Source organism: Daphnia pulicaria, chromosome 9 (assembly GCF_021234035.1).
Source record: "Daphnia pulicaria isolate SC F1-1A chromosome 9, SC_F0-13Bv2, whole genome shotgun sequence".
NCBI classification, from domain to species: Eukaryota; Metazoa; Arthropoda; class Branchiopoda; order Diplostraca; family Daphniidae; genus Daphnia; species Daphnia pulicaria.
The window spans coordinates 4,251,507-4,276,750 of record NC_060921.1 but is presented as its reverse complement, the minus strand read 5'-3'; the positions used below and the strand labels follow the sequence as shown (position 1 = coordinate 4,276,750).

At 40.4% G+C, this 25,244-nt stretch overlaps 7 protein-coding genes across 8 annotated transcripts in view; 3 read left to right on the top strand and 4 right to left on the bottom strand.

Annotated features, from left to right (window-relative positions):
* LOC124313083 (dipeptidase 1-like) overlaps positions 1 to 25,244 on the top strand; it is a 1,013,891-nt gene that overhangs the window by 64,514 nt on the left and 924,133 nt on the right. The window lies entirely within an intron of this gene.
* LOC124312833 lies at positions 209 to 3,996 on the top strand. The gene is made up of 5 exons (XM_046777326.1): positions 209 to 279; positions 400 to 593; positions 662 to 1,065; positions 1,137 to 2,695; positions 2,755 to 3,996. Exons 2-5 carry the CDS (start codon positions 459 to 461, stop codon positions 3,789 to 3,791), a joined length of 3,135 nt encoding a protein of 1,044 aa, XP_046633282.1. The 5' UTR covers positions 209 to 279; positions 400 to 458; the 3' UTR covers positions 3,792 to 3,996.
* On the bottom strand, positions 11,632 to 16,036 carry LOC124312812 (DNA mismatch repair protein Msh6-like). Of its 2 annotated transcripts, none has more exons than XM_046777285.1 (5): positions 15,951 to 16,036; positions 14,711 to 15,873; positions 14,281 to 14,649; positions 13,657 to 14,226; positions 11,632 to 13,594 (listed from the first exon to the last, which is right to left on the bottom strand). In XM_046777285.1, the coding sequence occupies exons 2-5, from the start codon at positions 15,833 to 15,835 to the stop codon at positions 11,729 to 11,731; spliced, it is 3,930 nt and encodes a 1,309-aa protein (XP_046633241.1). In that variant the 5' UTR covers positions 15,836 to 15,873; positions 15,951 to 16,036; the 3' UTR covers positions 11,632 to 11,728. The 2 variants fall into 2 exon arrangements, with proteins under 2 accessions (XP_046633241.1, XP_046633242.1); XM_046777286.1 differs by having other exon boundaries at positions 14,711 to 15,875; positions 15,956 to 16,023.
* LOC124313059 (serine/threonine-protein phosphatase 5-like) lies at positions 16,261 to 18,469 on the top strand. The gene is made up of 8 exons (XM_046777761.1): positions 16,261 to 16,463; positions 16,527 to 16,712; positions 16,769 to 17,094; positions 17,155 to 17,319; positions 17,383 to 17,631; positions 17,706 to 17,859; positions 17,930 to 18,083; positions 18,153 to 18,469. The coding sequence occupies exons 1-8, from the start codon at positions 16,397 to 16,399 to the stop codon at positions 18,292 to 18,294; spliced, it is 1,443 nt and encodes a 480-aa protein (XP_046633717.1). The 5' UTR covers positions 16,261 to 16,396; the 3' UTR covers positions 18,295 to 18,469.
* Positions 18,519 to 21,678, bottom strand: LOC124312887 (protein sel-1 homolog 1-like). Its single transcript, XM_046777427.1, has 8 exons — positions 20,678 to 21,678; positions 20,284 to 20,610; positions 20,068 to 20,220; positions 19,774 to 20,002; positions 19,554 to 19,702; positions 19,330 to 19,495; positions 19,006 to 19,253; positions 18,519 to 18,940 (listed from the first exon to the last, which is right to left on the bottom strand). The coding sequence occupies exons 1-8, from the start codon at positions 21,482 to 21,484 to the stop codon at positions 18,686 to 18,688; spliced, it is 2,334 nt and encodes a 777-aa protein (XP_046633383.1). The 5' UTR covers positions 21,485 to 21,678; the 3' UTR covers positions 18,519 to 18,685.
* Positions 22,148 to 23,375, bottom strand: LOC124313452 (32 kDa beta-galactoside-binding lectin-like). The gene is made up of 4 exons (XM_046778391.1): positions 22,932 to 23,375; positions 22,778 to 22,869; positions 22,503 to 22,713; positions 22,148 to 22,405 (listed from the first exon to the last, which is right to left on the bottom strand). Exons 1-4 carry the CDS (start codon positions 22,959 to 22,961, stop codon positions 22,286 to 22,288), a joined length of 453 nt encoding a protein of 150 aa, XP_046634347.1. The 5' UTR covers positions 22,962 to 23,375; the 3' UTR covers positions 22,148 to 22,285.
* LOC124313534 (32 kDa beta-galactoside-binding lectin lec-3-like) lies at positions 23,509 to 25,216 on the bottom strand. Its single transcript, XM_046778504.1, has 5 exons — positions 25,020 to 25,216; positions 24,310 to 24,356; positions 24,141 to 24,232; positions 23,875 to 24,085; positions 23,509 to 23,805 (listed from the first exon to the last, which is right to left on the bottom strand). Exons 2-5 carry the CDS (start codon positions 24,337 to 24,339, stop codon positions 23,686 to 23,688), a joined length of 453 nt encoding a protein of 150 aa, XP_046634460.1. The 5' UTR covers positions 24,340 to 24,356; positions 25,020 to 25,216; the 3' UTR covers positions 23,509 to 23,685.

Below are 25,244 nucleotides of genomic sequence, written 5' to 3'. Positions count from 1 at the left end.
TTTTTTTAGAGATAATCTTATCTGTCATATCATTTATTAGGCAATCTTTCTTTTTGTAATAGAATTTTTAGTAGATCATTCTAGCGTGATATAATCCACTCCATTTTTTTAAAATTGAATCAACGTAAGGATAGAACAGTAAGAACACCCTACCTCACATAAATAGGAAAGTGAAAAAGGTGGGCGGGCGTAACGAATAACGATAATGCGTCATGGCAAGTTGTCATGGCAACACCCAGCCATCGTCTGCTTGTCAATGTTCTTGATTAAAGATTAAAGGTTGGTTTCAAAGATCGTGTTCATTTTTTGCTAAACAAATTTATCATTAACTAGAGTTAAAGTAAATAACTGCGACATCAGTGTGCATCAGACCTCTGTAATAAGAATTTTTGTATGCAGACACATAGTTCATCTAATGTGAAAGATTGAACGAACGTAACCAATTAATCATAGCTAAAATGTTGACTACTGCTCGACGTGCCTTGCTTGAAATTTCCCCTATGAACTACCCTATTGGTAATACTAGAAGTCAAAATGTTTTCCAAGATTTCAGTTGTGAAATAGGTGGATCCTACCTCAGTTCAACAATGAAGGTAACACCTAGCGAATAAAAGGTTACTTAAATTCTCATATTGGTTTTACTTACATTTTTTGAATTTAGGTCCTCTTTTTGGGCAGTGGGGACCTCAGAAATGTTCTCCAGATGGCAACCAATAAAAGTTCCAACAAATGGGAAATTCATTTAAACGATTTCAGTCCAACAGTAGTAGCTCGCAACATTGTTATATTGAAAATAATATCAGCATTTGACTTCAATCCTGAAGATAAAGAAGACTTTGCTTTCCTCTGGGACATCTGGTACAATCTTGAGTGGCCAGAAATGACTTGCAAGAAATTTCAACAAATTTTGAAGGACCTGCTGAATGGCTTGCTGCCTATAAATGTCTCAATTCCAAAAACGAGTCAATTTGAGATGCTTAAGGAAGTGTGGAGTACTTGGCTCTTAATTTCATCAGAATCTGGATCCAAAGCAAGTTTATTTATGAAGAAAATTGATGATGAAAGGTGACATTTTATTACTATAGTTCAAAACTACCTATTAACCCATCTGTAAAATGTATTTTGGAAATTTCTAGGAAAGTGTTTGTTTGCCAAGGATGGGACAAAATGTATCCAGGAGAATTAGCTGAAGAAGCTAAGGTGACAAATACCGATTTTTTTTCGATAGCGATAGATGGAATAGCTTCTCACTTGGAAAGAAATGTTGGGATCGAAGGGTTGAAGGAGTCTGTAAGGCAAAATATTCGCGATGAGGCCAAGCGCTATTATAAAAGAGGCACTTGTCGACTTGAAAGTGATGTCACCGTCGTGTGTGTTAACCCAACGATGCTAGATCCCGTAACGCTCTGCTGGGAAAACCATCATTCATTGAGTCCTTTTGGTGGTTACTTGCCGTTTACTAAAGAAGAACTAGACATTTCGATCAAGAACAAGATGATGATTCGTTCCTGCCAGAAAATACTCAAGAACCTTTTGTCTTCCTTTCGACAGCGAGTTATCAAGGACAAAAACTTTGAAGTCTTCTTCTATTTAGAAGATGCCTTAGAGTTTTGCTATGCTGAAAATACCAACAAATTTGAAGTAATTGACTGTTCGAACCTTGCGGATCACCTTGGATTAGCAAATTTGATTCTCGCTTGTACCGAAAAATTGTCGGATCACCCGGAAGCAGTGTTGTTCACCGAGACCATGAATTGGGCCACATTGTCATGGTCTGTGAAACTTTACGTCGAGAAAGCTCTCTGCTGTCCTTTGAGCATGATTCCCACCATGTATGGATTGCGACTGATTAGCCGTGTCGAACTAGGATCACCTGCAATTTTCGACTTGCGAAGTCCAATGGCGCCACCTGTTTCTTTGTGCTGGCAAAAACCACCTCCATTTCGCAATATCGTAATGCTACCCTCCCCGGCGTTGGGCGAATGCCTCGATCGGCTAGCGAATAGTTGTTTTAACGTCAAGTTCCCTTTTTGTATCATGGGCGTCGTCCCTCCTGGATCACGATGTGGCATGGTATTGTATACCCCACAAACATTCAACTACGTAGTGAACTCGATGATTCAACGGCTTGGAGGAAACCATTTTCTGAAGGACACCAAGATGGAGCTATTTCCTTCCTTCCAGTTAGCTAGGCGAACAATGGATGCCTGGAAGAATGGCCAGAAGATCCTCAAGTTATCAGCTAATATTCCTGCTGTGTCCTCCAAAAAATTGGCTTCTTTGAATGGTACCGCATTACTTCGAGTGATCCTTATGCCGAAATCTGCGTATAGAAACCGCTGTGACTTATTCGGACCAGATGTCCATTACATCGACAATTTTCAACTTGTAATGAAGAAGACCTTGACCGGATTTGAAGATATTTCTGTTTCCTTTCTCTTGATTCCCGATCACGGCCTTGAAAAAACACACCTTGCATTCGTTATGGATATTGTTAACGGTGCAGATGTTTTCGAGTTGGAGTCGCTTGAATCAATGCAAGTGGAGGAATGGAGTCTTCCCTACCCATTTGTTCCTAAGAATTCCCAGCTTGAACCTCCTCGTTCGGAAGAAATGCACATGAAGGTCGATAGCTGTTTCGAGTCCGAGGATCAGTATCAATTGAAAATAAATGTCGCAGCTAAAAATGTCTCAGGTAAATTTATTCAAGTTTGATTTTGTTTTAATCCTGTTAATTCTCTTTTCTAATTGAAGGCTTACAAGTGTCAACGAATCATAGGGCTCCCTGTGAATCTTGCCACGAAGTTACTTTGTCACTGGCCCAACCGGATAACATTGAGCCATTGTCGCTGTCATTTCCATACCCGATCCTTGTCGACGACATCCACGCCACTCTTCATCGTAAAGATCATTATGTGAATTTGGTGCTGAAGAAAGCATTGTGGGAGCCCTGGCCATGTCAATGCCGACCTGCCAACTCGTGTGTTTTGGACAACGTCTTCGATCCAGAAAGACTAAAATCTTGGAAAGAAGAAAACTTCCAAACCACTTTGTCCAGCCCTAGTTTTCATACCTTGGATATTCACCTGAGGAGCCAGTACAACTTCCGTCATTTGGAGAATCCTTCCCTTTTGCTTGATAAATCCCCTTTGAACATTGCTCGTGATGTTGTAAGAGCTCTGTTTTTAAACCCCTCTCATTGTGTTCGCATTCAGCGGATAAATGCTTCAATACCTGACTGGTATCTTCGAGTCCATCATCCTGCTCTTACAACTCCAAATGGCTCTCCAGCTCTCTTGGTTTCCGCTTTTGACTTCCGATTAGCAGAAAAACTGACTACGGATGGTAAATGGAACAAGAAGAAATATGCGAAAAATTTTTCGCGAGTGTTTCCTGATTACGACCCCGAGAAGATGATGACAATTGAAATTGAAAATGTGGAACAGTCGCAGTTCTTACGATTTGTCTTGCGACTCAATTCCACCAAGATCGTACCCAGCATTTGGCAGAAAAAGAATGTCACTCTTGGAGATGATAGTCCGTGGATGGCCACATTCATTTCACCTCTTTACATCGATTGTCCGTTTCACGAAGTCGAATCTTGTGATGCCTTCACTTCAACCAGATCGACTGCAAGAGGAATGGCCAATGATAATAGTTGCTGCAATGCTTGTCAGAAAGTGCCAGAGAATTTGAAACGTTGCAGCCGTTGTCGAACTGCTGTTTATTGTAGCGTAGAATGCCAACGTCAACACTGGGCTCAGCATAAAAAAGCATGTAAGAAAGTTTAATGGGCTTAAAACATCAAATTAATGGCCTTATTAGACGGAATTTCGAGCCACTGGCTTTTTCGAGTTTTTTCTTTCATTATTTAGAAAACCCCACAGTGGATTCGTAAAAGTTGTTGCATTTTCCTTTCAAGTTGAATCAAGATAATCTGTTTTTGTGTTTTCGAATACTTAGACTGGAGCAAATAAAATAATTTTGAATGGTAAATTTTTTTCTTGTTCTTAAATAGGGAAAAGCAAAAGCGATTCACTGATATAAATTGGCATGACAACTAACACGGGTTCTTTTCGCTTCGTCCTAGTAAATTTCAAAAGAGCGCCAATCCAGAATTCCACCCCCACCACTACTTCTGGACTGATCAGCTGTGTGTGTGGATGGACGCCACGTCGTCTGAACCTTTATGTCCAATTCGATATGTATGCACAAGCCACACTGTTATCGTAATCGTTAAATTAAGTTTTTCGCTATTCATCACGTGCCAAATACAAAGAAGGTAACGATATTTTGTTTATGAAAGCTGAAAAAAATTACCACTGATTTTTTTTGCAGTAAAAATGTTAAGAACACCATCATGTGGTTCTCCTGTCCTAGGCAAATCTCCCCGTCTTTATTATCCTTTTGGCAATATTCAAGGCAGGAATGTATTGAAAAAATACAACTTTCATGAAAGTGATGACAACACTGGTATAACTAAGGTGAGATATATTACTATAAATCCTTCGTGTTTATAGGGGCCTTCTGTTCCTTCGTTTGATATGTTTTACATGAATATGGTTGTTTTCCTCACAGATTCTCTTTTTGGGATGTGGAGACCTAAGAAAAACTTTTCACGCAATAACTACTAAACACCCACAACATACTCATCTTAATGATGCTCTTCCATCAATTTTGGCTCGCAACATTATGGTGTTGAAAATTGTTTCAGCCAATGATTTCAATCCAGATGACACTGATTTATCTGGGATGTGTGGTATAACACGGATTGGGCGGAAATCACACAGAAAAGATTTCTATCAGTTCTGAATGACCTGTTGAATGAGAAGCTCCCAGAAAATGTTCATATTCCTGACAGCAATCATTTGCAAAAGTTGAAGAAAGTTTGGAGTTCTTGGCATGCTACTGCCTCACAAAATCAATTGGAATCAGATCTACTGATGAAAAAAATACATATAGAAAGGTATGATACACAAGCTAACAAATATTGAAAATAGTATGTTTGCTATATTGTGGTTTATACTCTATAGGATTCACTTGATTGTAAAAGGCATGGATAGTATGTCGGTCGGAGGGTTGCGGGAGAAATCTAAGAATCCTGTGCATTTCGTTTCTTCAGTCATCGATTGGTTGGCTGATCACGTCGAAAAACATTTTGGTGTCGGTAATGAAGCTTCTACAGAAAGAGTGGTCAGAGGTGAAGCCCTCTCTTATTTTCTCTGGAAATTGCAGAATCAATCAGGAATCTGGCGTATGCATTAATCCAACACTTCTAGACCCAACGTCACTCGAATGGAAAGTCCACTATTTATCATCTCCTTTCGATAGCTACCTGCCTCTGACCAAAGAAGAGCTGGATACTTCAGTCAAGAGCAATATGATGACCCAATCTTGCCAGAAAATACTAAAGAGACTTTTGCTTTCTTAAAAAAGTAAAGTAGTATCATTTCCTATTTCCTATGGATCTGGTTGAAGGTCATAACTCATAAGGAACGTTACGTAAGTGTCATATGCGGTGGTGTAAGGTTGGGTGAGAATTAGGAAAGACACGTGTTCATCATTATCAAGCAGGTAGAATTGCTGCAAGGCTTGAGTTGAGAGGTAAGGTTGAACGAAAGTTTTCTATTTCCTATGAATTTGGTTGAAGGTCATCAGGAACATTACGTTAAAGTGTCATGCGGTGGTGTAGAGGTTGGGTCAGAATGACACGGGTTTCATCATTATCAAGCAGGTACAATAGCCGCAAGGTTAAGCTTTTTGGTTTTCATTTTGGATGATATTGGTTTTTGTAGACCCATCCCCAGCAACGTCATCCTGCAGAAGGAAAGGCCAGTTTGCATTTCAATCGAAGGTCATGGAGTAAAACGTTTCATGCAGTGGTGTAGAGGTTGGGTGAGAACGGGACTTTTTGCATCATTATCAAAAAGGTAGAAAAACCGCAAGGTTTGAGAGGTGAGGGTGAGAAAAAATCGTATAAAAGGAGAGAGAAATGGCGATAGATCAGTCGAGTGAGCATCTCCGACCCGGCAACAACTGCACTATTTGTCATCAACTGCATCGTAGGTAAATATTCGTTTGTTTTAAATGAAGTGTTGAATCAATTAAATTTTATTTATATTTGTTAATATGTCACTTAAAACTCAATGTTTCTAAATTAATTATTGTCTAGTTAATTCTGGCCTCGTTCTACTGTTGGTTATTGTTGATCGCTGTGCCGACCAGTGGTGTACCGATGTCTCCTGGGTATGGCGGATACCAAACCGCAACGCCGCCGTCTTACTACAAAACAATATCAAACCCAACGACCAGTTACTACACCGAGGCCCCCAACTACTACACTGAGAAGGCCAAATATTACGGGCCCAAGTATTACTCTGCTCCAAGTTACTACCAAACAAAAGTATCTGACTACACCAAGGTCCCCGAGTATTAAACTACGACCTACGCTACCTCCATCTACTACACTGAAGCTCCATTGTTCTACACCGCCAAGGCAATTGAACACCCCAACCTACGCTTCTCCACCTTACTAAACACAGGAAACAACTGTAGTACTCTATTCGTCACCAACTGCAGTCTTTATCGTGCAACTCGCAATCATGGGTAAATATGTTGTTTTTACATTCACTTTTGAATTATTCCACTGTTTCCACATTTTTTAGATTGCTGATTTATCATTTATAAATGAAAATTAATGTTAAAATTGTCTTCAGTTAGTTTTGGCGTCGTGCTGCTGTCGAGTGTTCTATCGTTGATAGTGAGTCGACCACTGGTGTACCGAACTCCACCGAGGCTGGGTGAGAACTACACGTGTTTTATCACTATCAAGTGGTTGCAATAGCCGTAAGGCTTAAGAGGTGAAACAAGATGAGCAAAAGTCGTATATAAAGAGAGGAAAAGGCAAAGGAGATCAGTCGAGTGAGTATCTCCGACCCGGCAACAACTGCAGCACAATATTTGTAATCCACTGGACAACTGCATTCTTCCAATTCTCATTCATGGGTAAATGTTCCGTTTATTCATGGAGTTTTATATCAATTATACTTTTTCTATTTGTAAACTTGCCATTTATAACTGAATATTAATATTAAGTTTTTAATTTTTAGTTAACAATGGCGTCGTTCTACCGTTGGTTATCGTTTATTGCCGAGTCGACCACTGTTGTACCGATGTCTCATGGGTATGGAGGATACCAAACCGCAACGTCGCCGCCTAACTACACAACAAAATACGCAACAACCAGTTACTACACCGAGGCCCAAAAGTACTACTCCGATCCCAGCTACTATTCCGAGGCTCCAGCTTATTACAACACCGAGGCCCACCTGTACTACACCACCAAGGCACCGGAGTATTACACAACAACCTACGCTGCTCCAGCCTACTACACCGAGGCTCCCAAGCACTACACCACCTGAGAATCGGGGTACTACGCGACTACGTATGCTGCCCCAGCTTACTACACTGATGCTCCCAAGTATTACTCTACTCCAGCTCACTACACCGAGGCTCTGAAGACTACTCTGCACCCAGCTACCTACCCACAACTGAGGCGGCCGAGTATTTCAGTACCTACTTACTACACAGCGGCTGCTACATCGTACTACGATCCGAATTACTACTTCGGTGTTCCATTTTACTACACCAAAATCTACGTTGCCCTCAGCTACTACACTGAAGCTCCTGTTAACTGCATCACCAAGGCACCTGTTAACTGCATCACCAAGGCACCTGAGTATTACACAACTACTTAGGCTGTTCCGACCTACTTACCGAAGCTGCGGAGTATTCCACTGCCCCGAGCTACTACACCATTGAGGCACCTGAATGTTACATTACAACCTTCGCTTCTCCGGTTTACTACAAGGAGGCCTTAAAATACTAGAGCCGAAATTTCTGATTTATTTACTTGTGTTCAGATTTGTCGGTCATATTTTGGTAGTTACTAGTCACTGGGAATCGTTGTTGATCTTAAATGAGAAAATAAATGTTTAAATGGTAAATTATCTTCTACGACTTCTTTTAACACCTTCAAGCCTTTTACGAAAGAGATGTACCGTAAAGTGTTTACTTTAAATTTTTGAAGTTTATAGCTTTACTTAAACTCAAATTGGCTTAACAAAGGAATTACAGACTCTGGTTTGACATAGAAGGAAAGTTAAAACTTAAGAGTTAAAATTTATTGATACAACTGTTATAATTTATTTCGTTACATGTTGTAAGATAAAGCAATTACAAAACTTAGAAAAGGAATTGCATTTATTATCCCACCTCCACCCACAATTCCACCACATTTTTCAATCACATACATACATACACACATACACTTAAGTTAACCCGTTGGCTGCCACGCCATACAACCCGTAGATTGTTTTTCTACTACTCTACGCGCCACGTCAGAAGGATCCATGACCAAAGAGGGACTTGCCATTGCTGACAAGTCCGGGCTGACACGGTGACAGGAGAAGATGGAATGCACAACCTCTAGAATCCATCACCGTATCGACAAGGGGGAAGTCCCTATGGTGCATTGCCTAACAGGGCCTTTCGGCGAATCTGGGGCTGGTGCGACTGTCCGACTCCGCGGCATGTAAACCACGAGACCAAACAGCGCGGCCCGTGCTAAGGAGCTAGGGGAGAACAAAGGCGTGGCAGACAACGGGCTAACTAACACATAACGAAATAATACCAACAAGACGATGATCCCCGTTGATGACGAGTCTCGGTGCCGGTCGCGGTGATCCACATTGATGACGAGTCTCGGAATTCCATCTTCTCGAAGTCTCATCTGAATTACCTGAATAAAGACAAACAAATTCTTATTAAGTGAACATGCCAATAAAAGTTACATAATAGTCACATAGTACATTTGTCTGTTTTTTTTTGCTAAAAACTTTAAAGGCCCGCTTGAAATTGCTTAAAATCTACCTAACAATATTGAGAACTCCATACATAACAAAGCCTCTTGCTAGTACAAAAAAAAATTCCGGAAGTATACCAGAAGTAACCACAGCGCCTTAACAAATGAGCTGCCGTCAAATTAAACCACATATTCGTGATCTCCATGAAATTTGGGGTCGATTAGGTGTGATTTAAACGAAATCCAAAATTTGGCCAAAATCGAGAATTTTCCTGAACTATAGTTCAGGAAAATTCTCAAAACCGGAAGTACGCGTACATAAAAATAGAAACATGAACTTTACCACAAATTTAACGAGGATTACGAATATGTGGTTCGTTTGTTTGTCGAATGAATATTAACTGAACTACTGACTGAAATGAGAAAACCGGAAGTAGAAAAAAAAGTCAAAAATTGAAAATTTAACAAGTGAGCTTTGTTGGTGGAATAGTTATCGTCAGTTACCACCAACAAATTTCAACACAATAGCTGCCGATAAATGTTAAAGAAATTTGCAAAGTAACTGAAACTTACTATTTTGACAGCTGAAAATGATCGAAAAGCCATCTAGCGTTAGAAAAAAGAAACGTCTAACTTTAGCGCGCAAGAAAGACCTGATTTTCGAATTATTACACAGACAGAGAGTTTAACGCAAATAGATTATTACTACTACTAATTACTAGTAGATAATCTAAGAAAAAAAAGTCAATTGTCGGGTACCTGGGCATAATTCCGTGGAGATGACAGTAGGTGTGTCGTTGCGGACGGAAGCGACTGGTCTAACTCGTCAGTGAGGTACGACAAATTGTTCAGCAGCATATTAAGCAGAGAAGCTAGATGAGTGTGGGTAGCGAAGATAAGGATGGAGCAGAAAGTTGGTAGAAGTCACTCTTCTGTAATGGACAAAGGCCAGCATCAAGGATCTCTGTGCCAGACCACACAATTCCAATAAAGAAACTGTGTTTTAGATTGACATCGGCGGCTGACTCGCAAAATCCAATGGATCCAATGACATAACACACAACCTATGAATTCCTATAGCAAAGAACAGAAAAAGGTTTTAACATTGCAGTGAGGCCCATAAATTCCCACCGCCACGGTGGAATCGAAAGTTAATTACATGATAAAGCGAGAACATAGAAGCACACCTTTACCTCAATCTATTGTAGGCTTCCTATTACTCGTTTCTTGTAGCTATGAAGTGGTAGATGCAGGGAATGGTAGCAATACAATTTCATGATGCAACAACCACACCAAAAGTTTTCAAAGGTGTAAACATCTTTCAGGCAAGAATGAACCTGTTAAATAAAAGGGGCGTGAATTTTGGGATTATTTTATTGCATTGATGGATGATGAGGTAGTAAAATCGGAAGGTTATGCTTACCTGTATAAACCATATCTCTAAAATGTTAAGAGGATGATGTAGATGAAGCTGAGAGTGTGAGTTACAGAAAGTGTTGAGCAATTTGTTCTTAAAATAGGGTCCAAATTAATCTGATGATCAGACAGCAGGTACATTTTCTAGAATTCCAAGTAATACACAATTAGTCAAGTACAAAGTGAGTGATAGATAATTTGCTACTATGTAGTTAGAATCATCACAATAAGCTTACATGTAAATAATTGGTTGATTTTGGGCAGTAAAACATGAAAATTCGAATACAGAAGATGACATAACCCGTTCACACATTTCGCCATTTTAAAAACAATCAAACACCATCTAGCGGCACACTGGAAAATCCGCTGAATCGTTAAAACCACCGCTGGATGATGCCAGTGCTTCAGGCAGACGAGACGTTTGTCCCGGGTGTCGGTAAAGTGCAGGGTGCAGGTGCAGGTTGGACGGGGGGTAAAGTGCGGAGTCCGGAGTGCAGGGTGCGGCGTGCAGGTTGGTGGGTAAAATGCAGGTCCATATGCCGCTCACAGAAAGTGCAGGTTAGGTTTTATGTCTTTTAAAAGACCGTGATTTTATATTCGTCATCTCCGTGAAAGTGAAATAGATTTAGTAGATAGAAAGGAATTATCGAAAAATTAAAAAGTTAGCTTTGTTGGTGGAATAGTTATCGGCTATCACCAAAAAATTACCACACAACAACTGCCGATACATTTTTACATGGATGTCCAAAAGAAACGTAAATGTTAGCCAAAAGAAACGTATTAAAAGTAACAGTGAGTTCGTTTGCGACTCGCAAAAAGGGCCTAATTTAGAAATTATTACACAGACAGAGTTTAAAGCCATTAGATTATTAGTGAATATAATCTACGAAAATAAGTGAAACAATTCGATAAGATTTAAAAAAAAATAGTTCCTTAAAAATATAGCCTAAAAATAAAAAGCTAAGTATGCGAACAACATTCAGCTTTACTTACCTGCAGTCTCCTCTTTCTTCACTCGGCGATGATTCTTTTTGATCGGCAACCCTTGTTTGAGTCAACCAATTCTTCTTTTTCGCCTAATTGCAACTGGCTTGACATCTTTGAATTAACGTTGCCATGGCCGGAATGATCTTGATATACCATTATTATTACTTTCACTACGGCAACTGGTGTTTGAATTTTGACAATTTTTGTCTTAAAATTTAAATTACAGGTGCGATAAGAAAATGCATTGATTAAAGCATCGAACAGGTATCATCATACAAGGTAATTCTGTAACAAGTTTACTCGTTCTTTCGTTTTCAGTAGTAATTAATTGGAAAGCGATAAATGAATAATTTAATGAAACTTAATTTAAACGCTTAATAACACTGATTTATTTTAATAAACCTGGGATAATTAAGTACGTGGGTAAGCACAGAGAAAACGAAACTTTGTGAATACCAACCATTACAAAAGACAATTCCAATTCGGCTGGAAATCGACAGGTAACTTAGGAGATTGTTTTTCGAACAGATCACGAAACAATTCAACAGACAACATTTTTGATTCCATACGTTTCGCCTGTTGGAAGCCGCGTGAAATGATGCTCCTCTCAAGTCCAGCCAGTCGTGCCGCGTGGAATCCATAAGACTTGGGACAAGCTCCATCAACAAACTGGTAAAGAAAAATTATGTTTTCTTGGCTAGGGTCGTCCACCTCTTCGTCATTTTCCACCATACACGCCATATGGCCTAAACGAACTTGAGGGTGAGAAGTAAGGTCGTGGACCAAGCTGTGATAATGAGTAGAAAATAAAGTGCGACATTGACGGCGAGCCAAGTGATCCACAACAGAATATGCAATAGCTGTTCCATCGAAGGTAGCAGTGCCTCTTCCAAGTTCATCCAGCAAAACAAGCGAATGTAGCGTTGCATGCTTCAGGATCGCAGCAGTTTCACTCAGTTCAACAAAGAAGGTGCTTTCTCCACCCAAGATGTGGTCGTTGGCTCCCAAACGCGTAAATAGTCGGTCCACTGGAGTCAGCTCAAATTCTTCAGCAGGGACAAATGATCCCATTTGAGCCAGAATGACGCAAAGACCAACTTGACGCATCAACGTCGATTTACCACCCATATTTGGGCCCGTCACTAAGGTGAGCGAATGATCGGCATCGACCTGGGAATCGGATTGTTCCACAACGCCAGATCCAATGGTGACGTCGTTTGGAATGAACTCGCTGTTGGCAAACTGTTGGGAGTGGGCTGGATGGCGTCCTTGGATCAGCCGCAAAAAGGGACGCTGGTTGCTTCCTGGAGGAATGATACGAGGGCGGCAGACTTTCTGGTCAGCAGCGAAAGCCGTGAGAGCCAAGACAACATCTAGAACAGCCAAACACGTGATTGCTTTCTCCCACAGCAAATGGTGATTATCAAACTGCTCAAAAATTCGTCGACTGATATCCTTGAGGGCCAAATTTCGCTGTTCTTCAGCCGTCAACATTTGTTGAATCAAAACACGAGATTCGTTAGTGTAGTATCGTTTGAATCCTTTACGCTGACCTTGTAATTCGTATTTATGATTCGCACGACTGGAAGCTGCTTCAGAAACTTCCAGTTGAAAACGCTTCTTGTCGGTACCAACAAATGATACTTTTCCTCCAAAGTGACGCTTTTGATCAAGTAGATACTTCTCGGCGTCTGCTTGAACCTCGGCTATCCGCTCCAAGGCCTGATCGTATTGCTTGTCAACACCTGGTCGAGGAACCATCGTGCCTTCCTTGGCAGCTTGTTGATGATCAAAAGCAAGGCGGAAAAACTCCAGTTCTTCGTCCATATCAGGAAATTCCCCGCCTTGACTCGCTAGCTTCACCGATTGCCTGAGCAGCTTCGAAATAATGGTGGATTCGCGAAAGTATTCTTCAACTTTTTGGGCCGACCGGAAGCCTTCCAATGTGAGTAAAAAGTCGGTTATTTTTTTCTTGCTGTAAATAGGAGCATCAAAGAAAATAGCGCGGCTGTCGGGGTGATTCTTAGCTTTGAGTGAACTGCCTTGACTGTGGATTTTGTTCACTAATCGTTCCAAATCCGGAAGAGACTTTAGAATCTTTCTAACCTCTTCTATTGCTGATGTGTTGCTCAAAAGATACTCGACTGCGTCCAGCCGATCGTCGATGGCTTCCTGTTGACAAAGTGGTGCGCATAGCCAATGGCGAAGCATCCGTTGGCCAAACGCTGTGTTGCAGCGGTTGAGTCGCTCCAATAAAGATCCTGTTGTGGTACCCGTGGAAGAGTTTACTAGAACGTCCAAGTTGCGTAATGTCATCCCATCCAGCACCTTCATATAAAACCAATGGAGTTAATGTGACTATAATTTTCAAATAAAGAATTTTATATTACCATGTGGGAACCAAAAATGGCATTTTCTTGTGGCTCTTCATCAATCGGATAGTAAATTTGGAATGAACGGCGAGATAACAGTTCTTGGTCCAGTTTACATTCTTTCAGATACCAATGAAGGGCTCCCAATGCTCGAATGGCGAGTTCAGACTCCTCTTTGGCAGTCAAGCCAAGGCTACTACTGTCATCGAGCAACGGGCGAATGCCTTCCGGCCAATCAAGGTCTCCATTCACTTTAAAGTAATCACTTTCGGCTAGAGAGCGGAGAGTTTTTGCTGGATCCCAGCACTCGGCGTTGGAGCTGACCATCTCATGAAGAGCATTAGGGCAGGCAGCATTCCACACCTGGGTAGTATCGTTTGAGACTCCGCGCTTGGCTGAGATGATTTCCACAGGATTATAACGGGTTAGCAACGTCGAAAGACGGGAACGATAGCGATCGTCTTCAAACTGCCCTAGTTGAAAACTACCAATTGATGTATCAACGAATGCCACACCAAATTCGACTTTTCCACCAGCTGCCTCCGATCCACTCTTTTCCCACAGCGCCATCAAGAAATGGTGTTCAACCTAAAACCACATAGTTATTATTTAAAGTCCAATTAAGTGCTGTGAAAATACTACCTCCCAGTTGTCTCCTTCAATCGCGTTGTAGGTTCGAGTTCCACGTGACGTAATCTGGCATACTTCACGCTCTACGACTCGGTCAAATTTAGTGGGACGAGACATTCGCTTGCATCGTTCCGTCATCATCTCTGGTGTTTCTGTCTGTTCCACCCGAGCTACTTTATAACCCTTTTCGATTAGTTGGGAGGAGTACTTAGCGAAGCCTCGTTCAGGAAATCCACAGTGAGCGTGATCTCCTTTCATCAAGATAATACCCAATTCTTGGACAGCGATCAGGGCATCTGTGTGATACAGCTCATAAAATTTGCCAACTTTAAAGAAGAGGATGACATCAAAATTGTTGGTTTTCATTTCCCACCACTGGCGCTGTTGAAATTAATAATAATTATGTAATGTAGAAATTTTAATGGGTAATTTTGTAAGTTACCATAGCTGGAGTTAGACTTTGTTTGAACGAATCGGGAATGTATATAGATCTCGGGTCATAATCAGGATCATCTGGACGGCGCCTTTGACCATCACGAATAATGGCTGGCTTCAAAAATTCGTAAGTCAGATGTGAGAATTTTCTTCCTTCACTTTGACTATCACAGACTCCATCAGCATCTCTGCAACTAAAGTCAGACAGCTTCTTTTTGGTACTGTTACTGATGGTGGAAGGCGAATCACAGACGAATGACTTCAAATTAGATGGGGTGTTTAAACCACTTTTCGTATTTGCAACTGGTAATTTACGTTTCCTTTTCACGGGACTCTCCTCCTCTACTTCTTCCTCTGAAATAGGGTTTTCTTGATCTTCTTCAATTAGACTCTCTTCAACTTCAGACTCACTGCTGTCAACAGCCATTGGCTTGTATTCTTCTTCTGAAGCTTCATCTTCATTGCTGTCACCTGGTACCAAAATTCTTCTTCTCTTGGGTTTTGGTCCTTCAGCTTTCTTAGATGTTTTAGTAGCAGTTTTTGGTGTAGACTCCTCACTTATGCTGTTCTCTTCATCAGATGGAAGTAGCTCAACTACTAATTTCAATCTCTCTTCTACAGACATTGGAAGAGCATTGTCTGCTTCTTTACATCCATTATCCCAATCACTGTCTTTAGGTTTACTAACACCAAGTGAGTTGAAATTTTGGCTTCCTGTATAAGGTCTTGCAAATTTCATGTGAATCCACGATCTCGTGGGTGGATTGTCAAAAAACTGTACATGTATCTTTCCACCTTCTTTTTCTACTTTCTTTACAGGATGGAGACATACAAGGCTGGGCCACCATGGAAAACCGTCAAGTTTTGCCCAAACAAGACTGCCAAGCTCATAACCTTCTTTTTGTGGTATAGGAGTTCGGGACAACCCTCGTTTAATCTTCAGCTTAGGTGTATCCTTATTGGAAGGAGTCAAGGCTGCACGACTAGGTGTCGTTTTAGTTGAAGGGCTCGCAAATGTTGGAGAAGAAGCTGATGCAGCATTAGTGTTTCGTGAAGGAGTAGTGCTCCCAGCAGCAGTAGGAGATTTCACGAAGTAATTGAATATAGTATTTTTCTGGGATGACTTAGACATTCTGAGGCGTCCCTAATTGTGCCTTTCGTTCGAAATCACTACATTGTAAAATAGTTTTTCAGTTTCAAGGACATGAATCTTTAAATCCATTAATTTAATACGAAGAAGAACTTACCTCTGTTTGTCACTTTTTTTTTTGTCGGAACCACGAGTTTGTCCCGCCACAATAACATGAGAACAGCAGTATGTTGCGAGGTTGTCAATATCTCTCTCCCGCTCAACTATTTCTATAACACATAAATCATAAATTACAGGTAAATCAGTAAAGAAATAATTTTATTATTTTAAATTCAAACTTTTATATATGTTTTTTTTTCAAAATATACATGTAAATTTCATTGCCCACTCAGTAAGTCAGTTCACAGTTATTGATATTTGATAGCAGAACATAAATCTGGTTCAGCAACCTAAATGTAAATTTCCTTTTTGGATTTTTGACACACGTGACGGAAAATTTAGTGTTCACGCAACTGGCAACGTTCACGATCAACCCATCCCCCATTTCAAAGCCCCGTAAGAGAATTATATCAATTTGTTGTTTTATCAAATTTATTAAGGAATATGGAACAGAACATGAATCTGGAAAAGGCTGATGCCATTAAAGAAGAAGCCAATGAATGTTTTAAAAGTAATCCATTTCAACAATTAGGAATATTGTGCAATAATTACATATTATTTTTCGGCTTTTTAGAGCAAAATTACGTCAAAGCCATAACGCTCTACTCCAATGCCATTGAGTGCAATCCTACCTCAGCTGTCCTGTATGCCAACAGGAGTTTTGCCTATTTAAGGACAGAGTGCTTTGGTTATGCCTTAGAAGATGCATCGAAGGCCATCAGCCTGGATAAAACCTATGTCAAAGGTTACTATAGAAGAGGTAAGTTAAGAACATTTCATCAAGATGAACCCACCATAATTTTTTTTTTTTATTAGCCGCTTCTTACATGGCTTTGGGGAAAACTAAGTTAGCCCTGAAAGATTACGAAACTGTGTTTAAAGCCCGACCAAATGATAAAGATGCAAAATTGAAATTTAACGAATGCAGCAAAATTGTTAGGCAACAAGCTTTTGAAAGAGCAATTGCTGTTGATACTGTGAAGAAATCAGTGTCAGAATCTATTAACATTGATTCCATGGCTGTTGAGAGCACTTATACTGGTCCTCACCTGGTGAATGGAAGAGTGACTTTAGAATTCATGCAAGAACTTATGGATGCATATAAGGATCAAAAGAAACTTCACAGGAAATATGCCTTCCAGGTACTGTTGTCAAATTATTTTTAAGATATATTTGGTTTTTAATGTAAAATTTTCTTCCAGATTCTGTTAGAGGTGGCAGAATTGTTCAAAGCTCAACCATCGCTTATTGATGTAACCATACCTGAAGATAGCAAGTTTACTGTATGTGGGGATATTCATGGTCAGTTCTATGATCTCATGAACATTTTCAAACTCAATGGTCTCCCGTCAACCGAAAACCCATTCGTGAGTATCTTTCAGTCACTAAAATAAAAAGTAATGATGCACAGCTAATCATTGATTTTGTAGCTTTTTAATGGCGACTTCGTAGATCGGGGTTCGTTCTCTGTAGAATGCATCTTTACCTTGTTTGGGTTCAAGTTGCTGTACCCAAATCACTTTTTTATGGCGCGTGGTAATCACGAGAGCCAAACAATGAACCAAATGTACGGGTTTGAAGGCGAAGTCAAGTCAAAGTATTCGTCACAAATGGCTGAGCTCTTCACCGAAGTTTACAATTGGCTTCCTTTGTGCCATTGTCTTAATCAGCGAGTCCTGGTAGGTTTCATTTTTGTTTCATTCTTACCCTTTCATCTATTCGTTCTAATTTATGCCAACGTACGTTTGAAAAGGTTATGCACGGTGGACTATTTTCGCGGGACGGTATTTCATTGGAAGACATCCGGATAACGGATCGCAACCGTCAACCACCCGAAGAAGGTATCATGTGCGAACTGCTTTGGTCTGATCCTCAGCCGATGAAGGGTCGTTCTCCGTCTAAACGAGGTGAGCATCAACTTTAGATGCAATTCCATTTGCACGAAGAAAAATTTAACCGTTAACATTAAATATGCAGGTGTGGGAATTCAATTTGGACCGGACGTTACCGCCCGTTTCTTGGAGCATAATCATCTAGATTACATAGTTCGCAGTCACGAAGTCAAGTCAGACGGCTACGAGGAAGCTCACGATGGAAAATGCATCACTGTTTTCTCTGCTCCCAACTATTGGTGGGTCCATTTAATGTAGTTAAACTTAATTATTTCATAGGCTAATTCTCCTTAATTTTCCCACACCAGTGATACCATGGGTAACAAAGGGGCTTTCATTACAATGAACGGAAAGGACATGAAGCCCCACTTTACAACTTACGAGGCCGTCCCCCACCCGGATGTGAAGCCAATGGCATACGCCAATTCAATGATGAGTCTGTTCGGTTGATCTACTGTAACTTCTAATCTTCCAGACCCTTTTGAAGGGAGAAATTTAGGTGCACTATTATGTACAATCCACAAACACAGATTAAACAAAAAAACAAAAACACAACAGGCTACTTATTTAGGTTACTTAGTTGATTACTTGCATTACTTTGTTGAATAAAGGATTTTAGTCACGAGTCGTTGACATTTTCTCAACATTCCAGGCTTTAGATAAGATATGAAATATCGAATTCACTGTTGGATTTTATTGAACTGGACCCGCGACCGCAACTGTTCATGTGTCTTGCGGATTCACAAAGATTTCGATATATTACAAAGACCCCCCAATAGTTTTACTTGTTTCAAAATCAAAATGAAAAGAAAGAAAAGATGTTACACAGTTTCTCTCCTTCTCAAGGCTGAGGTCTCCTCAGGTAAACGACCAGTACGAGCAGTCCGAGCAATGTTGTAATGAGGTACAAGTCCCAATCAGGGCCTAAATAAGTGGCAGGGTCCAGCGAAATTGTTAGGTCCTGCCAATCATTCTCTGTCATGTAGCGAAGGCCGAATAGAACCGACAACTTGGCAAGGGCAAGAGCAACGGGCACTTTGGCGTCGGTACTTGCTTCGGCGGCCATATCGTAAAACCTTTTGGCTAAATGGATGTCCTGAACGAAACAATATAAAAATAAAAGTCCATCTACACAAGCTAAAAATGAAGAGTGAGTTATACCTGTTTCATTCCCAATCCTTGCTCATGCATGTACCCCAAATTGAACATGGCTTGGGCGCTGTGCAATTGATCAGAGGCGATACGATAGTGGACAGCTGCTGAAGCAAAATCCACGTCGGCTCCCCAACCATAATAGTAGTAATCACCCAGACGAACACGAGCAGGAGCGTAGCCCTGAGAAGCTGCACGTCCAAGGTATTGTAATGCTCTTACCATCGTTTCGTTGACGTTGAACAAATCACTCTCCTCTGAAAGAAACCCACGAAAACAACAAGAGATTAGAAAGCAATTCAATTAGACTACTACTATTCGTTAAAGACGTACTACGGTCGAGGATGAAAGCGGCGTTGCTCTGTGCCACTTCGTAGCCCAGATCGGACAGCAGCATGTATTTAATCAGAGCTTCGTTGACGTGTCCGTCTCGATAGTCGGAGTAGGCTTCCATTAACTTATCGGCCCATTTTCCTCGTTCGACGACGTTCTTAAAAAGCTGCACAGAAATAAGAGAATTGAATTAAAAATCAGATTGCTAAGATGGCGCAGTCTACCTCTACAGCAGTATGACACGAGCGAATCATTCCAGTTCCGGCGGCATGCATTTGAGCTAGCTGATATATTGCCAAAGTATTGCCGGCTTGTGAAGCCAAGTTGAAGTATTTGATTGCCAACTTATAGTCACGTCGGACACCCAATCCAGCTATGACACATCCAATGTCAAATAAAGATCCTAATTCATATACATATTCTAAACTAAACTAATGTGCATACCAAGGTACATGTTGCCGAGTTGGAGGTGACCATCCACCCATCCACGGTCAGCAGCAGAATTGAAATACTGGAAAGCTTTATTGACGTCCTTTTCAACGTGTCGACCATGAAGGTACATCAAACCGAGTCCAGCCTGGCCAACGGGATTATTACGCTCAGCCGCTGCTTTGAAGTATTGAAAGGCTGTTGCATTATCTTGGGGCACTGCTTCACTTCCTTCTAAATACATCTGCAATTGAACAAACAAATCAATCCTTAAAAACTCTGATTATGAATTTAGTCCAGATAATGTACCTTGCCGAGGAAAGCCATGGCGTGAGCATCACCTGCGTCGGCAGCTCGTAAAAAGTAATTCAAAGCTCGTTGGTGATCCTGCTCGACACCGCGACCACCCTGATAATGTAGCTGCCCCAATCCCAGCTGAGCTTTAACGTCTCCTTTTTCTGCCTGTAATAATAAGTAATGAAAGTTATTGTTTATTTTGTGAGAGATTCAGGTCATTTGACTCACTTGCAGTTGATAATAACTGATGAGATCTGAATCCAGGACGCCTGACGATTGACCTGGATTCTCTGCTTCATCATGCAAACGCAAGCGATGCACCGCTGTACCACCAGAAAGGGTTAACTCATCTGCTACTCCAGCGGCCACTCGACGGTAAAAGTCCAACGCCTTCTCACAACTTGGGGTCACACCAATACCTGACCAGTATCGGTAAGCCAAAGCCATTTGGGCCCACGACGACCCACCGATGGCACCAAAAGTGTAGTAAAGTAGACCTTTGGCTCCATTCGATTCCAGACCTCCCAGTCCAGTGGCGTATAAAAATCCCATTGCCTAAATAGAAATATAATTATAGTAGTCAATATTGGGAATATGAAAACAAGGCAAAAAGTAAATATACCGTTTGAGAATCTGGCTTTCCTAAATCAGCTAGCTCTTCAAAAGTTTTTCTTGCAATGGGGAGCTCTTCGAGAGAATTCGATCCCAGCAACTGTGACCAGGCAACTCGTTCTTTTGCCGGGATGTATCCGAGTTCGGCAGCCTCCACGAACATATTGTGGGCTAGCTTACGGTTGGCTCGTATCAGAGTAGTGATCTGTTTACCCTTCTCAAAGATTTCTTTGCCTTTTCGTTCTTCTTCAGTAAGATCTTCATCTAAAGCTTCATCTTCAGGATTGGGTGCAACAGAAGTCTCTTTTTCATCCAATGTCTTCAAAGTATGTTGGATAAAAGTCCAGTCAGCTTTAGTGGTAATAATTTTAGATTTATCAGATTTTTGAGCATCTTCTTCATCACCAATCAGTACTTTGCTTTGGCTTAGGTCAGGTGCAGGGACTTCATGTATCACATCACTGATTGTTCCATGAACAATGACAGGTTCCCCCTCTTCGTTATTCTCCCCGTCTAAAGTCAGGGCATCTCCATCTGTCATGAGTTGCAATCGGACAGCAGATTCTACAGCATCTTCAGTATTCTCACTTGTGGCTTCTTCGATTTCTTTCAAATAGTCATACAGTTCACTCCACGAATTAAAATTTATATCAGCACTGAAAGTCTCCACTCTATCAGTTGTTGCTTCAGTTTCATCTTGGTTCTCTTCTCCAGTTGCTTCAATATCAGAACCGGTTTCCTCGGCTATTTTACCGTCTTCTTCGGCGATGACAAGTGAGCCAATCACTAAGGCGATTATCCAAAACTTTAGCCACATTCTTCAAGCAAGTGGTTTAGGAGGAAAGCCTACAAATTACATTAACATTCCAATGAACCTTTTGAAAATCCAGTTTTTAGTTAAAACTAGAGGTTATCGGTTTCTTTGGTCAATTAATCCGATGACAAACTCGGAAAAATATATCAACTGTACGCTGCTGTGTATAATCTGCTAGTGATGACGTTTGTTGTCTGCTACATTTCGCTATGTGACGTTGACCAATCAGAAACGTCCAGCTGTAGGCGGCACATTCAACCGCCTAGATCGTGTGCATTATGAGTTATTGCGACATCTGATTATATAAACAAATAAACAAACACGTAGAGGTTACCTGAGTAGTCAAGAACAGTCGATTATAAAATAAATTGTTTGACCTTTTTATTGAACTATTCGTAAATGCTTGAAAACACTCAAACCTGAACACGAATTTTGGCTGCAAATGATGACGCACCACTAGCTCTATTTTAAAAATTATTCTAATTAAAAAACACGCACACTAAGTTAAAAATTAAAATTTGTACGAATCTCCACACCGATAGCAACACAAATATTTCTCAAGAAACTCATGTTATTCGGTAAAGGGTGAAAACGGATTCTTCCGCTTACATTTTAATTTACTGATAATTTACTTCCATTAAAAAAAAGCGCAAAACGCACAAAACATTTTCTAGTAGATAACCATTTATTTCACTGTTGAAGGTGAAGTTGTAAAACAAAGAAAAGGCTGTACGTTCTTAAATAGTTAAATAACAACAAAACATTCAGCCAGATCTTATTTTCAGAAATTGCTGCAAACATGAGCTAACATTCCTTGATCTTAACAGATTTGATCTTGACGTCCCCTTTAATCTCAATCAAGTCAGCGTCGCCGAGGGAAACGCGGTGATTGAAATCGAAATGATGACTATCGTCAACTTCGACCTAATGAAACAATAGAGTTCCAATAATTATTATTTGCTGACACCAGCACACACACCGAATATGCAATTGATTATTAGGAAAACTGCTAGGTGCTTACATTAAATCGGTCTGCCAAGACTTTGATCTGTATCTTGAATGGCTTTCCCCTCTGCAGTGGGTTGTCGGAACGCTCTTCCGCACCCCAATGACCGTGTGGGTAATTACTGTTGCGAACCACTGCCTTGTGATACGCATCTCCTTCGTTGAAACGGAAGTCCAAGTGGAAGACACAGTGGTGGGTGGATTTATCGACAAAATTTACCATAAACCTGTGCACAACAACAATTTAAAATTAGTACTTGCTTAATCACAATTAAATTGGATAACTAATACCGTTCAGCATGTTCAAGAGGTTCGCCCTTGAGTTCAACTTTGTCTCCAATCTCCAGTTTCCCATCAGAAATTTGATGAGCAACCGGAACCTCCTGTAAGTTGAACAATTCAAAAATTAATTTCACATATACAGACAATCTTTCACGAAAATTACCGGATGTTTCAACGAAATGGTTCTAGACATTTCAAGTAGAGAGGACCTCAACAGTGTGTGCTAGATGCTAGTTTCAAAAACACTTCGGAAGTGAGACAAAATCGTTTGGAAGCGCAACTTTTGTACCATTTTTAAATTCTCTAATCTCATGCATATTGCACCAGAAAGCGGTCATAAAGTCCATTAACACAATCCTTTAACCAAACCGGAGGCGTATGTAAAGATAAAATTATCTCTTTTACATATGTAGGCTGGAGCCTAAACTAAGAAAGTAATTTAAATTGCGCATTAACTGAAAATGGGGTGATGGTTGGGATTAACGCACGCATGGTATTTACACTTCAAGGATACTCTAAAAATTTTGACAGTACAGTTTAAGATTAAATGTGTGCACCGACCAACTGAAAATATCTTGAAATACTATTGTAATTACTTGTGCAACATTTTGGTGCTGGCAAATCCCCATGTAGGCGTGGGCAATGACTACCAAAACAGTCGACATTGCCAGACTCTTAGTCATACTATTTAAAGATATTTCATTCATCTTTTAAAGAAAAAAGAAAAAAATCCAAGACCATTTAAGCGAAAATTGTCCATCTAGACATTTTGGGATGTTTATGTTTTGAATAATTCAAACATTACACCAGTGAAAAATGTTATTACAACTCCCAAAACAACTTTAAGCAAAAAGCAATAGAGGCAGCAAAGATACTTGAGTTTCTTAAGCTTCTGATATTTTAATGATACTACTAGATCAACACTCCTTAATCTTAACAGATTTAATCTTGACGTCTCCCTTAATGTTGATTACGTTTGCGTTGCCGAGCGAAACACGGTGAACAAAGTCAAAACTATGGGCGTCGTTCACTTCAACCTGTAGCGAGACAAAATGTTCCAATTAACCAAGGTGTTAGTTATTTAAAATAAGGTGCTAGATTTTTACGTCAAAACGATCCTCCAAGACTTTGATCTGGATCTTGAAGCTCTCTCCTCTTTGAAGCGGGTTGTCGGCACGCTCTTCCTCACCCCAGGTGCCATAAGGGAAATTGGTGTTGCGAACCACAGTCCTTATATAGGGTTCTTCCTCATTAAATCGGAAGTCCAAATGGAAGATGCATTGCTCGGTCGAGCTGTCGATGAAGTTGACGGAAAACCTGTTAATTGAAACGGTAACTCATATGCCCAATGTAATGAGATTGCATTAAATACCTCACGGCATTCTCCAAAGGTTCACCCTTTAGCTCAACCTTATCGCCAACTTCAAGTTTGCCATCGGAAATGTAATGTTCAAGTGGAACTTCCTGCCAAATTAATAAATAAAAATTATTATTTCAACAAGATAGCATTATTTGAATTTGAGTTTGTTTAAAAAACTTACCGGGTACTTGATAGAAATGGTTTTACTCATTTTTTTGGCCAGACGATCTAGAACGGATACGACAAGTCAGTAAAACTTTGTTGAATGAGGTCCAAGCAGCAACCACATCGATTTTTAACACAAGCATCGCTAAGTGTTGCACCATATGGTAATCAATCCCCCCCCACGGAAATGAGATAAAAACGTCCCCATAATTTTCAATGGATATTGCAACACATGGATACTGAAATCCAGTCAAAATACCACAGCAAGTTTATCTAACCATAAAACACCGTAAGAAACCTATGGTGAGACTAACTGAGATTTTACCTGTCAAGACAAAAGGAAATCTATCAAGGATAGGGTGCGAACGACAAGAGATGTGGCCAATTCAAGTTAATTTACGTATTCAACCCCTGGACATTTTTTTTCGAAACTTTTGACCTACATACCACATCACATTTCTTACTTCTAACGACAATGTTTCCGTAATGCAATAAGCTTCTTGGCATGCAACCTCAATTGCCGTTCAAGCACCTTATCAGTTATCAATCTACAACTCGAAAAAATGTTACCACCCAATCTTGTTTAGCCAACATGGTTTAACAAGAAAGATTGTCAAATGTGTTAAGGCTAATCACTGAGAGTTACACAGACAGACGCCAAACAATTCATACACATAACTAGGGCATGACTCGAAAGGAAAAATACGGATTACGTCATCACATTACCAACAAAAGGAGAATGTAGCCAGAGACGAACCTTTCTATTCGGCGAACAGTCCCAAACTGGTGAAAAATCGAGCCCTTTTTGGCCGCAGCACGTGTGGCGGGTGTTGCACAAAAGTTCTAGAATGCAAGGTATGGCAAAGCGATTAAACGCCCACCTGAATAAACGTCTGGTGAGTAGTCTAGCCAAAATCCCCTTGAGTCATATGAACATGAATAAGTATAGAT

Bases quoted from the DNA above. Each gene is read 5' to 3' on its own strand.
- LOC124312833 (XM_046777326.1), top strand. From the start codon at position 459: ATGTTGACTACTGCTCGACGTGCCTTGCTTGAAATTTCCCCTATGAAC. The intron at 594-661 runs GTAACACCTAGC...TTTTGAATTTAG, and splicing joins ACCTCAGTTCAACAATGAAG to GTCCTCTTTTTGGGCAGTGG. The intron at 2,696-2,754 runs GTAAATTTATTC...TTCTAATTGAAG, and splicing joins CGCAGCTAAAAATGTCTCAG to GCTTACAAGTGTCAACGAAT.
- LOC124312812 (XM_046777285.1), bottom strand. From the start codon at position 15,835: ATGTCTAAGTCATCCCAGAAAAATACTATATTCAATTACTTCGTGAAA. The intron at 14,650-14,710 runs GTAACTTACAAA...TAATTTCAACAG, and splicing joins AAAGTCTAACTCCAGCTATG to CGCCAGTGGTGGGAAATGAA. The intron at 14,227-14,280 runs GTAGTATTTTCA...ATGTGGTTTTAG, and splicing joins TTGAAGGAGACAACTGGGAG to GTTGAACACCATTTCTTGAT.
- LOC124313059 (XM_046777761.1), top strand. From the start codon at position 16,397: ATGGAACAGAACATGAATCTGGAAAAGGCTGATGCCATTAAAGAAGAA. The intron at 17,860-17,929 runs GTGAGCATCAAC...TTAAATATGCAG, and splicing joins TCGTTCTCCGTCTAAACGAG to GTGTGGGAATTCAATTTGGA. The intron at 18,084-18,152 runs GTGGGTCCATTT...TTCCCACACCAG, and splicing joins TTCTCTGCTCCCAACTATTG to TGATACCATGGGTAACAAAG.
- LOC124312887 (XM_046777427.1), bottom strand. From the start codon at position 21,484: ATGTGGCTAAAGTTTTGGATAATCGCCTTAGTGATTGGCTCACTTGTC. The intron at 20,003-20,067 runs GTACATTATCTG...GTTCAATTGCAG, and splicing joins CCATGGCTTTCCTCGGCAAG to ATGTATTTAGAAGGAAGTGA. The intron at 19,496-19,553 runs GTAGACTGCGCC...ATTTCTGTGCAG, and splicing joins CGTGTCATACTGCTGTAGAG to CTTTTTAAGAACGTCGTCGA.
- LOC124313452 (XM_046778391.1), bottom strand. From the start codon at position 22,961: ATGTCTAGAACCATTTCGTTGAAACATCCG. The intron at 22,870-22,931 runs GTAATTTTCGTG...TTCAACTTACAG, and splicing joins CCATTTCGTTGAAACATCCG to GAGGTTCCGGTTGCTCATCA. The intron at 22,714-22,777 runs GTATTAGTTATC...TGTTGTGCACAG, and splicing joins CCTCTTGAACATGCTGAACG to GTTTATGGTAAATTTTGTCG.
- LOC124313534 (XM_046778504.1), bottom strand. From the start codon at position 24,339: ATGAGTAAAACCATTTCTATCAAGTACCCG. The intron at 24,233-24,309 runs GTAAGTTTTTTA...TTAATTTGGCAG, and splicing joins CCATTTCTATCAAGTACCCG to GAAGTTCCACTTGAACATTA. The intron at 23,806-23,874 runs GTAAAAATCTAG...GTCTCGCTACAG, and splicing joins TCTTGGAGGATCGTTTTGAC to GTTGAAGTGAACGACGCCCA.